Raw genomic sequence first — 12,765 nt, 5'->3', positions numbered from 1 at the left:
TGCTCAGTTGTGTCTGACTCTTTGTGACCCCGTGGACTGTGGCCCACCAGGCTCCTCTGTCCATGGGATTCTCCGGGCAAGAGTACTGGAGCGGGTTGCCATTTCCTCCTCCAGGGGGTCTTCCCGACCCAGGGGTCAAACCCACATGTACTGCAGCTCCTGAGTTGCAGCTGGATTCTTTACCACTGAGCCGCCGGGCTGGCTGAACCTTTATAAAGCTCTTCGGTCTAAATTGTTTCATCTCTTTGGGTGAGGATATTTCTTTCTTTTCCTACTTATTTCCCTTCCCCCTAGTTCAGTTAGATGTCTGTTCTGATGAACTGTTTTCTTGCATCAATTCTTTCCCTCTCTTAAGCCGCTTTGCCTCTTCAGATCATTCTTTCTTAGATGGTAGGGGGACAGAGCTCCCGTCTGGCACTTCACGTCTATCTGCATTGTCTTCAAAACATGATCTCTGCCCTCATGAATACTGTAATCTCAAACAGAGGAAACACTCGTTCAGCAAGGATTCGCTCAGCATCTTTCCTGTGCATGGCCCTGTGCCCATTGTGGGGAGATGTTGCAGTGATGGCAACTGACAACCCTCTCAATAGAGAACTGACATTGTATTGGAGGGGGTGAGTCTTAAGCTAATAGTTAAACAAAGGTTCTTTTGTTTTGGCTGTAATTATTAATCACTCTGAAGGAAAAGTCATGTGACAGTGATTAGTAGAGTGATGTCTCCTGGACTAAAGCAATCACAACTAGCTTCCCCAAGAAGAAAAAGTTAAATTGAGACTCACAGTAGGAATTTGCCAAATATGTGGTCTGGCACGCATGCTCAGTCATGTCAGACTTTTTGCAGCCCCATGGACTGTAGCACATCAGACTCCTCCGTCCATGGATTTCCCAGGCAAGAATACTGGAGTGGGTTGCCATGTCCTCCTCCAGGGGGTCTTCCTGACCCAACCAGGGATCAAACCCACATCTCCTGCATTGGCAGGCAGATTCTTCACCACTGAGCCACCTCGGAAAGTGAAAGTGAAGTCACTCAGTCGTGTCCAACTCTCTGTGACCCCATGGACTGTAGCCTACCAGGCTCCTCTGTCCATGGGATTCTCCAGGCAATAGTACTGGAGTGGATTGCCATTTCCTTCTCCAGGGGATCTTCCCGACCCAGGGATCGAACCTGGGTCTCCCGCATTGTAGACAGATGCTTTACCATCTGAGCCACCAGGGAAGCCCCACCAATGAAGGGAAGCCAAAGAACAGGCAGAAAGCACATGGGAAGAAGTTTGGTTTCTTTCAGGAATTGAAAAAAGACCATTATGGCTTAACTCTACCTGCGGGTCCAAATTCAGCTTCGCACCTCTTTCCTGTAGCCCACAAGCAAAGAACGATTTATACACTTTAAATACTAGAAAAGAAGATTTCCTGAGCCACGAATCTGGCAGGAAAGGTAAACTGCAGCGTCCATAGCAGCGTTGCACTGGAACACATGCCTTTACATTTTTGTTGGAATGCTTTCCCGCTCCGTCAGCAGACCATGTGGCTCACAGAAACTGCAGTATTTACTGTGTGGCACTTCTTAGGAAAAGCCTGCTGTCCCCTTGTCTAGATCATGGTGAGTGATGGGAGAACAGGGGTGGCACAAACAACCCAGATCAGATTTGCAGGGAATTAGAGGGGGTGTTGTGATTTTGATCTATAATTTTAAGAATGATGAGAACCCTTCAAAGGCCTCTAAGCAGGGAATGACAGGCATGCCCCTGGAGACTTCCCTGGTGGTCCAGTGGTTAAGAATCTGCCTTCCAGTGCAGGGGATTTGGGTTCAACCCCTCATTGGGGAACTAAGATCCCACATGCCTGGGAGCATCTAAGCCTTTGTGCCACAACTGCTGCATCCATGCTGCAGCAGAGACCCGCACAGCCATAAATAAATAAGCAAGCAAGCGTCTGGCTGTTGTGAGGTAGATCAGGGGGTCGAGTGGAGTTGCTGGAAGATAGACCAAAGGATTGTAGCAGCCTCAGCGTGAAATGATGGTGGTGGTGGAGATGGAGAGAACAAGAAGTGTCACTAATGTGCATTGAGTATTTTTTATGTTCAAGTATATTTCGATGCTTAGTCACTCAGTCACGTCCAGCTCTTTTGCGACCCTATGGACTGTAGCCCACCAGGCCCCTCTGTCCATGGGATTTCCCAGGAGAGAATACTGGAGTGGGTTGCCAGTTTCCTCCTCCAGAGATGGAACCCGAGTCTTCTGCATTGGCAGAAGGATTCTTTACCACTGAGCCACCTGGGAAGCCCAAGTACTTTCTGTACTTCTTTGTATTTAAGTCTACCTAACTGTCCTGTGGAGTAGGAATCATTCTTTTTTCCATTTTTGTCAATGAAGATGCTGTGACTTACAGAGGTGAAGTTACTTTCCCCAAATTCATGTGGCTAGTAAGTGGTAAGTTGGGCTTCACATGTGGAGTTTGCTGACTCAACAATAGCTCTAAGAAGAATACAGAACAGAATTTACAAGATATTTTGTGTTTGATTGGATGTGGAAGTTCAGGGAGAACACAATATCAAGGAAAGCTTCAGATTTGTAACATAAGTAATTGGATAACTGTCTTGCCTACCAAATTAAAACTCCTCATTCAATACCTTGTGGTTCTTTAAAGTATAATTATTTTATACAATAAGGTAAATTATAGCTTTCTTGCAAACATAAAATGAACATGTCAAAGATTTTATTTCATTAATAATTAATATTGATTAATTAATATTAATGGGGAACCCATGTAAACTGGTTCACATGGGGATTTGAGGAGCTTAGTATTTATGGTCAATTTAATAAAGAAATATTAGCATTCAATTGCTAGGCTAAATACAGACTTGGTTAATGCCCATTATGGCAATAAATAATAACCTTTGGGATTTTCTTTCACACCAGGCAAAAATTATTTGCATCATCACCAGACAAAATCTACAAGTTAACCTTTGTCTCTACTGAGTTGTAAAAATAGCCCCATCAATAGAAAACTAGTCAGAGGTTAAGCAGGACACCACAATGAAAGAATACCCAGTCATTTATTTTTCCTGCTTCTAAGTTTTCAATACTTTTTCTGACGGTTTACAAAGTTTTCTTTCCTCTGGTAATGTTACTTTTCTTTTGTGTGTTGCCATAGTTCTTGGCATTTCATCTGGCATGACAGCTATCCTGTATCTAACTGTATCACAGTTAGATAATAGTAACCATCATTTGTAGGTACCTTAGCCACAAAACAGTTTTAACTTTAGGTGGGGAAGTTTCACTTGACCCTGACTGGGTCTGAAGATGAAACTGACAAAGCCAAATCAATAGGGGAAAGCATAAAAATGTGTTTAATACAAGTTTCTGTGACATGAGAGCCTGCATAAAGCAATGAATACCGCCCCCCCTAAAAAAAACCAGACCTGAACATTTTCATGCTAGGTTGATGAAGAGTGAACTGTCTTGTAGAAATGTAACAGGTTAAAGAGTAAATGTGGCTTCCTTGATGGCTCAGTGGTAAAGAATCTGCCTGGAGTTTGATCCCTGGGTCAGGAGGATCCCAGGGAGGAAGAAATGGCAACCCACTCCAGTGTTCTTGCCTGGGAAATCCCACGGGCAGAGGAGCCTAGAGGGCTGCAGTCCATGGGGTCACAAAGAGTTGGACACGACTGAGCGACTAAACAACAACAAAAAGGAGTAAATGTTGGGGTAGCATGTTCTGAACCCCACGTAATGTATGTTTTCTGTTTTAATCACCATGGCAACCCTGTGGTGGTGTCTGCTGTACTAGCCAAAAGCCTGGGAAACCGACTCTAAGAGGCTCCTTGCTGGTTTGGGGTCCACAGTTAGTGACAGAACCAGGACTCGTTTAACCCAGGGTGTCTCCTCTTTCAGTTTCATTTCAACTGTGTCAGACTGAATGAAGGAAACTCTTCTTCCCAGAAGACTGTTGGGTTCTCCAGATGCTCAGTAATAGTTGATTTCCTTGTGTGTCTGTGTGTCTCAGTGTGCTGCCTAATGTATCAAGATTCTGAGTCACTGTTTATGGACTCAAATCCTGAATGAAAGACAAGTAAGAAAGCAGGAACAGACTCTGAGACATACCGTATTCGTCGTGTCCGACTCTGCGACCCCATGAATCACAGCACGCCAGGCCTCCCTGTCCATCACCATCTCCCTGAGTTCACTCAGACTCACGTCCATCGAGTCAGTGATGCCATCCAGCCATCTCATCCTCTGTCATCCCCTTTTCCTCCTGCCACCAATCCCTCCCAGCATCAGAGTCTTTTCCAATGAGTCAACTCTTCACATGAGGTGACCAAAGTACTGGAGTTTCAGCTTTAGCATCATTCCTTCCAAAGAAATCCCAGGGCTGATCTTCTTTAGGATGGACTGGTTGGATCTCCTTGCAGTCCAAAGGACTCTCAAGAGTCTTCTCCAACACCACAGTTCAAAAGCATCAATTCTTCGGCACTCAGCCTTCTTCACAGTCCAACTCTCACATCCATACATGAACACAGGAAAAACCATAGCCTTGACTAGATGGACCTTAGTTGGCAAAGTAATGTCTGCGCTTTTCAATATGCTGTCTAGGTTGGTCATAACTTTCCTTCCAAGGAGTAAGCAAGTGTCTTTTAATGTCATGGCTGCAGTCACCATCTGCAGTGATTTTGGAGCCCAAAAAGATAAGGTCTAACACTGTTTCCACTGTTTCCCCATCTATTTCCCATGAAGTGATGGGACCAGATGCCATGATCTTCATTTTCTGGATGTTGACCATATCTTACTGTCTGGCAATTTCTGCTTTTATTGCCACATACCAAAGACGGGACTATGAAAATCACCTAAAACCGTCAAATCTCAGTTCTCTTTTTTTCTCCCCATATCCAACAGACTTCCAGCACAAAATAACCGTACAGGCCTCCCCCAATTTGGACAAACGAAGAAGTCTGAACAGCAGCAGCTCCAGCCCACCCAGCAGCCCCACAGTGATCCCCCGACTCCGAGCAATACAGCGTAAGCTTTCTCCCCCTTGGGGTCTTTTGGGTGGGTTTCTGTCACTAGTGGACTTTGATTCAACTTAAGCAGACATGTTTTTATAAGTGGTTTCTAAGCATGTGAAATACAAGAGGTATCATAACTATTTGGAAATCAAAATTTTCTTCTTAGTCTAATTTTCTTATTTTCACAGTAAATGATTTTTAGACTCTGCACAATTGGTGATGTTACCAGGCCACAGAGTAGAAACTGAAATAAGATCTCGAGACTTATAAGATTTTGTGAAGCCTGTACCTGTGACGTTTGTATAACCGAATTACATCAGTAGCATACTTGTGGATATTTTGAAAACTGAAATCCAGAATTTGAGGTTACTTCCAGTTGTTTTGTAAATAAAGAAGACAGTATTCTGCTTTTTTGGGATTTAGCTCTCATTTGGTGTGTATTGACCACCCTAATGCACATGGCCCCCCACATTAGGGTAATTCGACTTAGGGTTTTATGGCTTTACAGTGGTTTTAAAGTGACTCACATTCAGTGGAAACCATACTTTGAATTTTGATCTTTTCCTGGGGAGTGATGCGAGGCACCATCCTCTCAAGATGCTGGGCTCCTGGTCAGCCCTGCCGTCATGAGGAGAAATAAGCCATATACTCACAGCTACTCTGCTTTTCACTTTCACTGCTGGATTCCGTAAGGCACATGAGATATTTAACTTTAGTATAAACTAGGCTTTGTATTTGATGATTTTGCTAACTGTAGCCTAGTGTGACTGTTCTAAGCGGGTTTCCCAGGTGGCTCAGATGATGAAGAATCCTTCTGCCATGTGGGTCGCACGGGTTCATTCCCTGGATCGGAAAGATCTCCTGGGAAAGGAAAAGGCCTCCTACTCCAGAATTCTTGCCTGGGAAACCCCATGGACAGAAAGACCTGGAGGGCTGCAGGCTATGGGGTCACAGAAGAGTTGTATACAACTTGGCAGCTAAACAAACACAGTAACTCTTCTAAGCACATTTTTTTAAATTAATGAATTAATTTTAATTGGAGGCTAATTGCTTTACAATATTGTAGTGGTTTTTGCCGTACATTGACATGAATCAGCCGTGGGGGTACATGAGCACGTTTAAGGTGGGCTGGGCTAAGCCGTGTTCGGTAGGTCAGGTGTATTAACTACATTTTCAACTTACAGTGGTTCTGTGCGAGTTTCGGTTAGACCCAAAGTGTAGATTTTTACCCCCTGTGTAGCTATATCATAATGCTTTCAGCTGTGTTTCTAGTGCCTCTGGTGTGTGACAGGATTGTTTTCTAAGTGTGTAGTAATAACAGCCACTCTCCCCATGGTTCTCAAGCAGCGAGGGGCTGCGGGAGGAGGCAGTTGTGTGTCACACGTGTGTGTCAGCAACGGGTGGAGGTCAGACGTGAATGTAAACCTCCCCACAAGGGGATGAAATAAGGCAAGATGTGGGAAAACTTGCATATGTTCAGGTTTTAAAAGGTAATTGTAGCCAAACAGTTGTGATGACTAATGAAATAGTGGCTGAAATTACAGTTTCAAAATAGACCTTTGTTCCTTAGGTTCTAAACTTTGATTTGGTTAAAAAATTAAGTACTAAGTTAAATGTTCAATTTGCCTTTTTTTTTTTTTCCCTCCCAAGTAAAATGAAGTCCTAACTATTGCATCATGTTAAATGCATAGATAAAGAAATTATCAGCCCTTTATGGCTACCTCAGGTTTACCTTTTACCTTTCTTACTGTTATGATTAGAGACAGACATTTGCCTCGAGTAGGGTGAAAGAAATAACTTCTTCATTCTTTTCATGTTTCTCAATCATCTATACACTTTGAGTAAGATAGTTTTACAGCTGACTTGATTCATCCTAAAACTTAAAAAATTGTAATTGGTTAATGAGTGATGCTCTCTGTTTAGTGACCTCAGATGAAAGCAATACAACTTGGGGCAGAAACACCGTCTGTCGACAAGAATTTGAAGATATAAAAAGGAATTTCAAGAAAAAGGGTTGTACCTGGGGTCCAAATTCGATTCAAATGAAAGAAAGAACTGATTGCAAAGAAAGGTACACGTGTGACATCTGGTGGTATTTCAGTGTGCACTGTGACGCAGAGCAGTGCTTTTTTACTTAGTTATTTTTTATCAGGGCCTTTTACATGTTGCATTGGCCAGACTTACCTTTTAAAAAGCAATTAGAGTAATACAAAGATACCTGAATATCAAGTTAATTTCTAGGATGGGCTTATCATACTAAATTAATTATTATTTGGTTAAGCAGTTTTAAAAATGTTTTACATCTCATGTTAAGGTTTTGTTTGTACTTTGTTAACTCTTTAAAACACAGAATCCAAATGTGTTCTCTTTACTACCTAAAAATCTTGTTAGTGTATATTTACCAAAACCTAGTTTGTGTTCATGTGGTTCTATTATTTCAAAATAAACATTTTTCTCTTGTAGAATAAGACCTCTCTCAGATGGCAACAGTCCTTGGTCAACTATATTAATAAAAAATCAGACAACCATGCCATTGTCTTCATTATTTGTGGACCAGCCAGGTAAATGGGTTTCTGGAAATAGACTTAGCATGTGAGTGCTCTGGAAGTGATGTCAGAAAGGTTAGCAGCGTCAAAGTAGTAGTGGGGCTACACTGAGCTCGAAACTTATCTTATGTCCTGGCAGTGTTCATGGTGGAAAGTAATCATTAGGTTCCACATTGTTTATCAGGAATTTGCAACCCTATTCTATACCAGAAAAATTAGTATAATTTATTAGATAGATCCAAATTAATTTAGTATAGGAAATAGTAAATATGAAGATGTAGGCACCCTGAAATTCTGCTGAGGTTGTATTCCCACCCCATGACATGATGAAATATTGTCAAGCTAGTTAGCTGTGGAAAACTACTGCTGGAGAGTGTTACATTGGAATCTCTAATTTAAGTAAGTCATCATTGCTTTCTATATTCAACATTCCTGTTCAGTATTCAGATATTAAAAGATTGAAAAGATACGGTAGTTGTTGAAAACCCTCAATGATGGCTATCACCAAAGAAGACAAAATCGGTCTTTACCCTCAATAACTTAAGACAGCTCTTTGATACTGTGATCAAAGGAAAGATGCTTTAGCTAAACATGGTATAGACATCTTGAATTTATTATTACTGCTGTGTTCAATTTTGCACGCACCTTATCACTCACTGTTCATGGTTAGTTTTCTTCTTCTGTGTTATCACAAGCATGTGGTTTCAGCCTAAATATCTCCATAAATACATTCAGGTAAACAGAGGCAGGTCCCCTCTGAATCCTGGATAAGCACTTTCTGACACCAGATTCGTTACTGTGTGCTGACTCTCTCTTGCCTATAAAGGCAAGAGGTTCTCTCATTATATACTGCAGTGCATCAGCAAATGTCACTTGAGGAGTCATGAAGGGCAATCAGTGGTCACAAAACTGTTATTTCTACAGTACATGTTTCATTATTTGTGACTGGGTAGTCGGCCTTTTTTTTTTTTTCCAATGTTTTTATTCTTTCTTAGAATATTTTGATCCTATTAATAACTCCTCCACAGGTCACTTGGAGGAAATAAAAGGATTTATGTAGCTGACCCAGCTGGGTCTCCATGAAGTTAACCCTGTAGTCCACTGGAAGGGTCAGTGAGCAAAGGGTTCACGCCGTCTGTCCTGCCTGAAGGCCCGCTCCCATCTCCCATCTGTGTGGCCTGGTGCCTCTGTGAGTTTATGTCTCAGCTCAAGCATTCCCGGAAAGCCTTCCTTGACCACCTCAGCTGAAGTGGTCTCTCACCCCAGCCCTCTACCTCAGTACCCGTTTTTATTTATTTATCACTGTTTTTTTTTTTTTTTTTAATGAGGCAGATTTTTCTTTTATTTTTCAAGAAAGAAAAGCACATGAAGGAAATTCAGAAAAATACGGTAGGGTAAAAGTGACACAAACCAGAAATTCAAGCAGCCTTTTTTTTTTTTTTTTGCTCCACCATTTCCCCATAACATTTTTGGTTTTGTTTTTATTTTTTACTTTTTGATTTATTGACTTCCAATTGGAGGATAATTGCTTTTCGATACTGTGTTGGCTTCCACCATATATCAACATGAATCTGTCATAGCTACACCTATGTCCCCTCCCTCTTGAACCTCTCTCCCTGTTCATCACTCTTATCTAAAATTCTTATTTGTCTACATGGAACCCAGAATATATGTGTTCTTCGTCACCCACAAATTAGAATGTCAACTCAAACCAAAAAGTTTATCTGCTGTGTTCACCACTCTACTCGCAGTGCCTGGTGCCTAGCAAGCACTCAGCGTCTCCCGAATGCCTAAGTGACTCCCAAAAGGACAGTATGATCTTATGCAGATATTGATCATGTTTGCCTTGGTTTCAGGGCTTGCAAATGCCCCTGCAGGTCCCTCTGCAGGGAGCCTGAGTCATAGCACCCTGGATACCCCTTGTGCAGGGTCCTCCTGGACGAACCATTTGCTAAACTGAAAAGGACTCCATGTGTCATGATGTAGAATATGTATTTGTTAGATTTCAGCTTTGTTTTACAGTGTAGTTTTCATGGTTTTTGCTGGAAAATGGTCCTAGCGTGTGTGTGTTTATCCTTCTATGTAGGTGCTTGTGAAGAGCCAAAACTTGCCCCTGATGGATTGGAACACAGAAAACCAAAGCAGATAAAATCGCCAACTCAGGCCTACATTGATCTACCTCTTTGGAAAGATGGCCAGAGAGAGAACCCGGTGGAACCTGAAAGCTGGGAGGAGGGAACCCCAGTGAGCCCTGCTGCCGGCACTCCTCAGGGGACCCCTCCAAACAGTCTGAGCAGATCCCCCCAGAGAAAGAAAACGGAGTCTGCTCTGTACGGCTGTACCATGCTGCTGGCATCGGTGGCTCTGGGCTTGGACATAAGAGAGCTCACGAAAGCACAGGCTCCCGAAGACCCGTTGCCCAAGGAAGGCAGGAAGAAACGTGAAGGCATCTTCCAGCGGGTACCTAAGTCTCGCCGCAATGCCAGCCCCGCCGCAAGGCTGCTGGCCATGGGCGAGGGAGCCAGCAGCACCCCCTCCCTCCCACCGTCCACCACTGCAAACCTCCTGTCCGTGCCTTCCCTCTCCACCAGGTGCCTGCTGCACACCGACGGCGAAGACTCCTTCGAGAGCACCACACACATCTCTTGTGCCCCTCGGGTGCCCACTCCAGATCCTTGCCCTGCCTTTGGAGGGAGGGGCCAGAAGTCAACCCCCATGCCAAGACTGGAGACCAACAGTGATGGGTGGAGAAACCTGCCTCCTTCCTTCATGGAGCTGACATGTGGGGGCGTTTCTTACGCTGCTGCTTCCAAGGAGAGAGCAGCAAGTCACCGAAGGACCCTGTCTGATGGAAGTGCTGCCCGGCCCCCAGGTAGGCTGCGTTCATGGGTGAAAGTACCAGATACCACTGTAGAGACTGGACTGTAAAATTGCGTGACTCTCTGATTCTCTTTTCCATATGATTACATTTACAAATTTCTTTTCACTCTTTACAGAAATCTTTGCATTTTACCCTTTCATTTGACTGTCATTTAATTTTACTCTTTCATTTGACCTTAACTATCATTTAGATTCTGGAGAAAATACAACTAAATTTCAGCAACTTAAATAATAGCATATTAAAACAGAGTGAGCATGTGGAGAGTAACTGCTCCAAGCCCCTCATGTTAGGTAGACAATTATTTGACAAAGTCTGAACCAATAATTAATGGGATAGCTGCTGCTAAAACTGGTTGTCCTACCTCCCCCGTGGTACCATGTCTTCTGCATCACCTGACTTCACTGTCCAGTTATGCTGAGATTGAGTTCAGGGGGTATAAAGATCAAATGGACAGTAAATGCTATGTGGGGATTAACTATTATTTCTTTTGTATGTAAATGTGATTACAATCACATCAGATATAGATCATGAGGATCAAGTGAGATAATGTATATGAAAAATGCTTTTTAGATCATAAAATGTTATGCTAGGATTGGTTATAAAGGGTATTAAAACTGAGGCTGCTTTCATTTGCTCTATCTTCTCCTGTATCTCTCTAAGTGTGCTACAAGTAGGCACATTTTTTCTAATATTAGTTTTCATTGTCTTTAAATAAATTGGTTTATTGCTCTTTTATAATGTAATAAATATTAGTAATTTATAATTGCACATGGTGAAATCCCATCACGATAATCCCGTAAGAACTTTTTTTCTTCATTTGAAGCCAATAATTATCTGCTAGAGTGGTAACAGGCCTTCCCTGATGGCTCAGCAGTGAAGAACCCGCCTGCCAATGCAAATGACATGGGTTCAATCCCTGGGTCAGGAAGACCCCTGGAGAAGGAACTGGCAACCCACTCCAGTGTTCTTGCCTGGAAAATCCCAACAGAGGAGCTTGGTGGGCTACAGTCCATGGGGTCGCAAAGAGTCGGATGCGAATGAACAACAGGGTGGTAATAAGTCAGTTCTTCAGAACAAAAAAGGAAAGGTGTAACGTGTAGAAACATAAGTGCTTCCTTATTTTCATTAATATTTTCAAATTGTCACCTGAAAGTGAATTCAGTCATACTCACCATCATTTTACGCCTTAATTTTAGTCCAGTCTAATCCTGTTTATTAAACAATTCTAATGATCATTGGTCTAAGCATCTGATGATGATTTAGCTCTTTACAGTTGTAGTTTCCCAGATTCAAGCAATCTTTCCAACTTTGAGGTACTTTTCAATACAAACAAACCTTATATCCTAACAGTTTGTAAAGTAAGGTTTGTGTTCAGGTTCTTTCATCAAAGCTTACTTTACAAACTGTTAGGATATAGGGTTTGGGTGAAGTCACCCAGTTTATTTTCCTTGATATCCATTGTTTTCAATGTTACTGTCTAATCACACACTCTCTTTGCCAGCTGGTGCAGCTCTCATCTCAGCCCCTGGAGCCTCTGAACTGCCCCCTGAGTGGGTTTGGGGGATGCCCCCCTCCCTGTCTGGACCTCACAGTGACCTGCCAAGTGAGGTCCCGCCTGAAAAGCAAAGAGCTGTCCATATGGTGCCTCTGCCTCGCCCTCCCCCTCTAAGAAGCCGAGGAGGTGCCCTGCAGGCCTTCCCACCGAGAACAGAGTCTCAGCCCTCACAGGCTGGCCCTGCAGTGGGTGGTCCAGGACCAGCCCACAGCTGTCCTCTCGGCCCCAAGAAGAGAACTCAGCCCCGCATGCCTTCCTTGCTGGACACCGATGTGGAAGGCCAGAGCCGGGACCGCACGGTGCCTCTGTGCAGGATAAGAAGCAGAGCGAGCCGACCATCTCTGTACGAACTCGAGAAAGAATTTCTGTCTTAAGTGCCTTCTGTTGTTTAAGCATTTCTTTTTGTGTTTTTAAGGTGAACAAATGAAAACAAGGTGTCTACCTTTTAATTGTTTCATGCTGCTGTGTTTTCAAAGCTGTGGCCGTGTCACTGAAATAGTCATGGATGTCTAACTTCTCCAGAAATGGAAGTCATTGCCGTTGGCTGACTGTATCGTTTGTCCACTGGATTCTTACCTAGCAACTTGAAATACTACACACACTATAAAGCAAGAACTGTACAACAAAGTGAATCTATGTTTAAGCACAACTTTAAATGCTTTTTCTCCCCATTTATATTCTTTTCCGGTGGTGGTGGTGTTCAGTCACGTGACCCCACACACAAAAATTGTAAGAGTGCCATTTTTGATTCCTTCCTTCCTGTTGCCTTCCTTCATTT

The 12,765-nt window shown here is 43.0% G+C and overlaps 1 protein-coding gene across 1 annotated transcript in view; it reads left to right on the top strand.

The window, feature by feature from the left end:
- Window positions 1–12,442, top strand: part of MAP3K21 (mitogen-activated protein kinase kinase kinase 21) — a 57,776-nt gene extending 45,334 nt beyond the window's left edge. Inside the window, exons 6-10 of the mRNA XM_052640411.1 lie at window positions 4,896–5,018; window positions 6,929–7,076; window positions 7,469–7,566; window positions 9,638–10,423; window positions 11,934–12,442. Coding sequence (XP_052496371.1) covers window positions 4,896–5,018; window positions 6,929–7,076; window positions 7,469–7,566; window positions 9,638–10,423; window positions 11,934–12,361 — 1,583 coding nt within the window. The 3' untranslated portion in view covers window positions 12,362–12,442. The remainder of the gene's footprint in view (window positions 1–4,895; window positions 5,019–6,928; window positions 7,077–7,468; window positions 7,567–9,637; window positions 10,424–11,933) is intronic.
- The last annotated feature ends 323 nt before the right edge of the window (window positions 12,443–12,765 follow it).

This window comes from Budorcas taxicolor, chromosome 5 (genome assembly GCF_023091745.1).
Source record: "Budorcas taxicolor isolate Tak-1 chromosome 5, Takin1.1, whole genome shotgun sequence".
Lineage (NCBI taxonomy): Eukaryota > Metazoa > Chordata > Mammalia > Artiodactyla > Bovidae > Budorcas > Budorcas taxicolor.
Note: the sequence above shows the minus strand (reverse complement) of the source record. Positions and strands in the feature narration are given on the sequence as shown.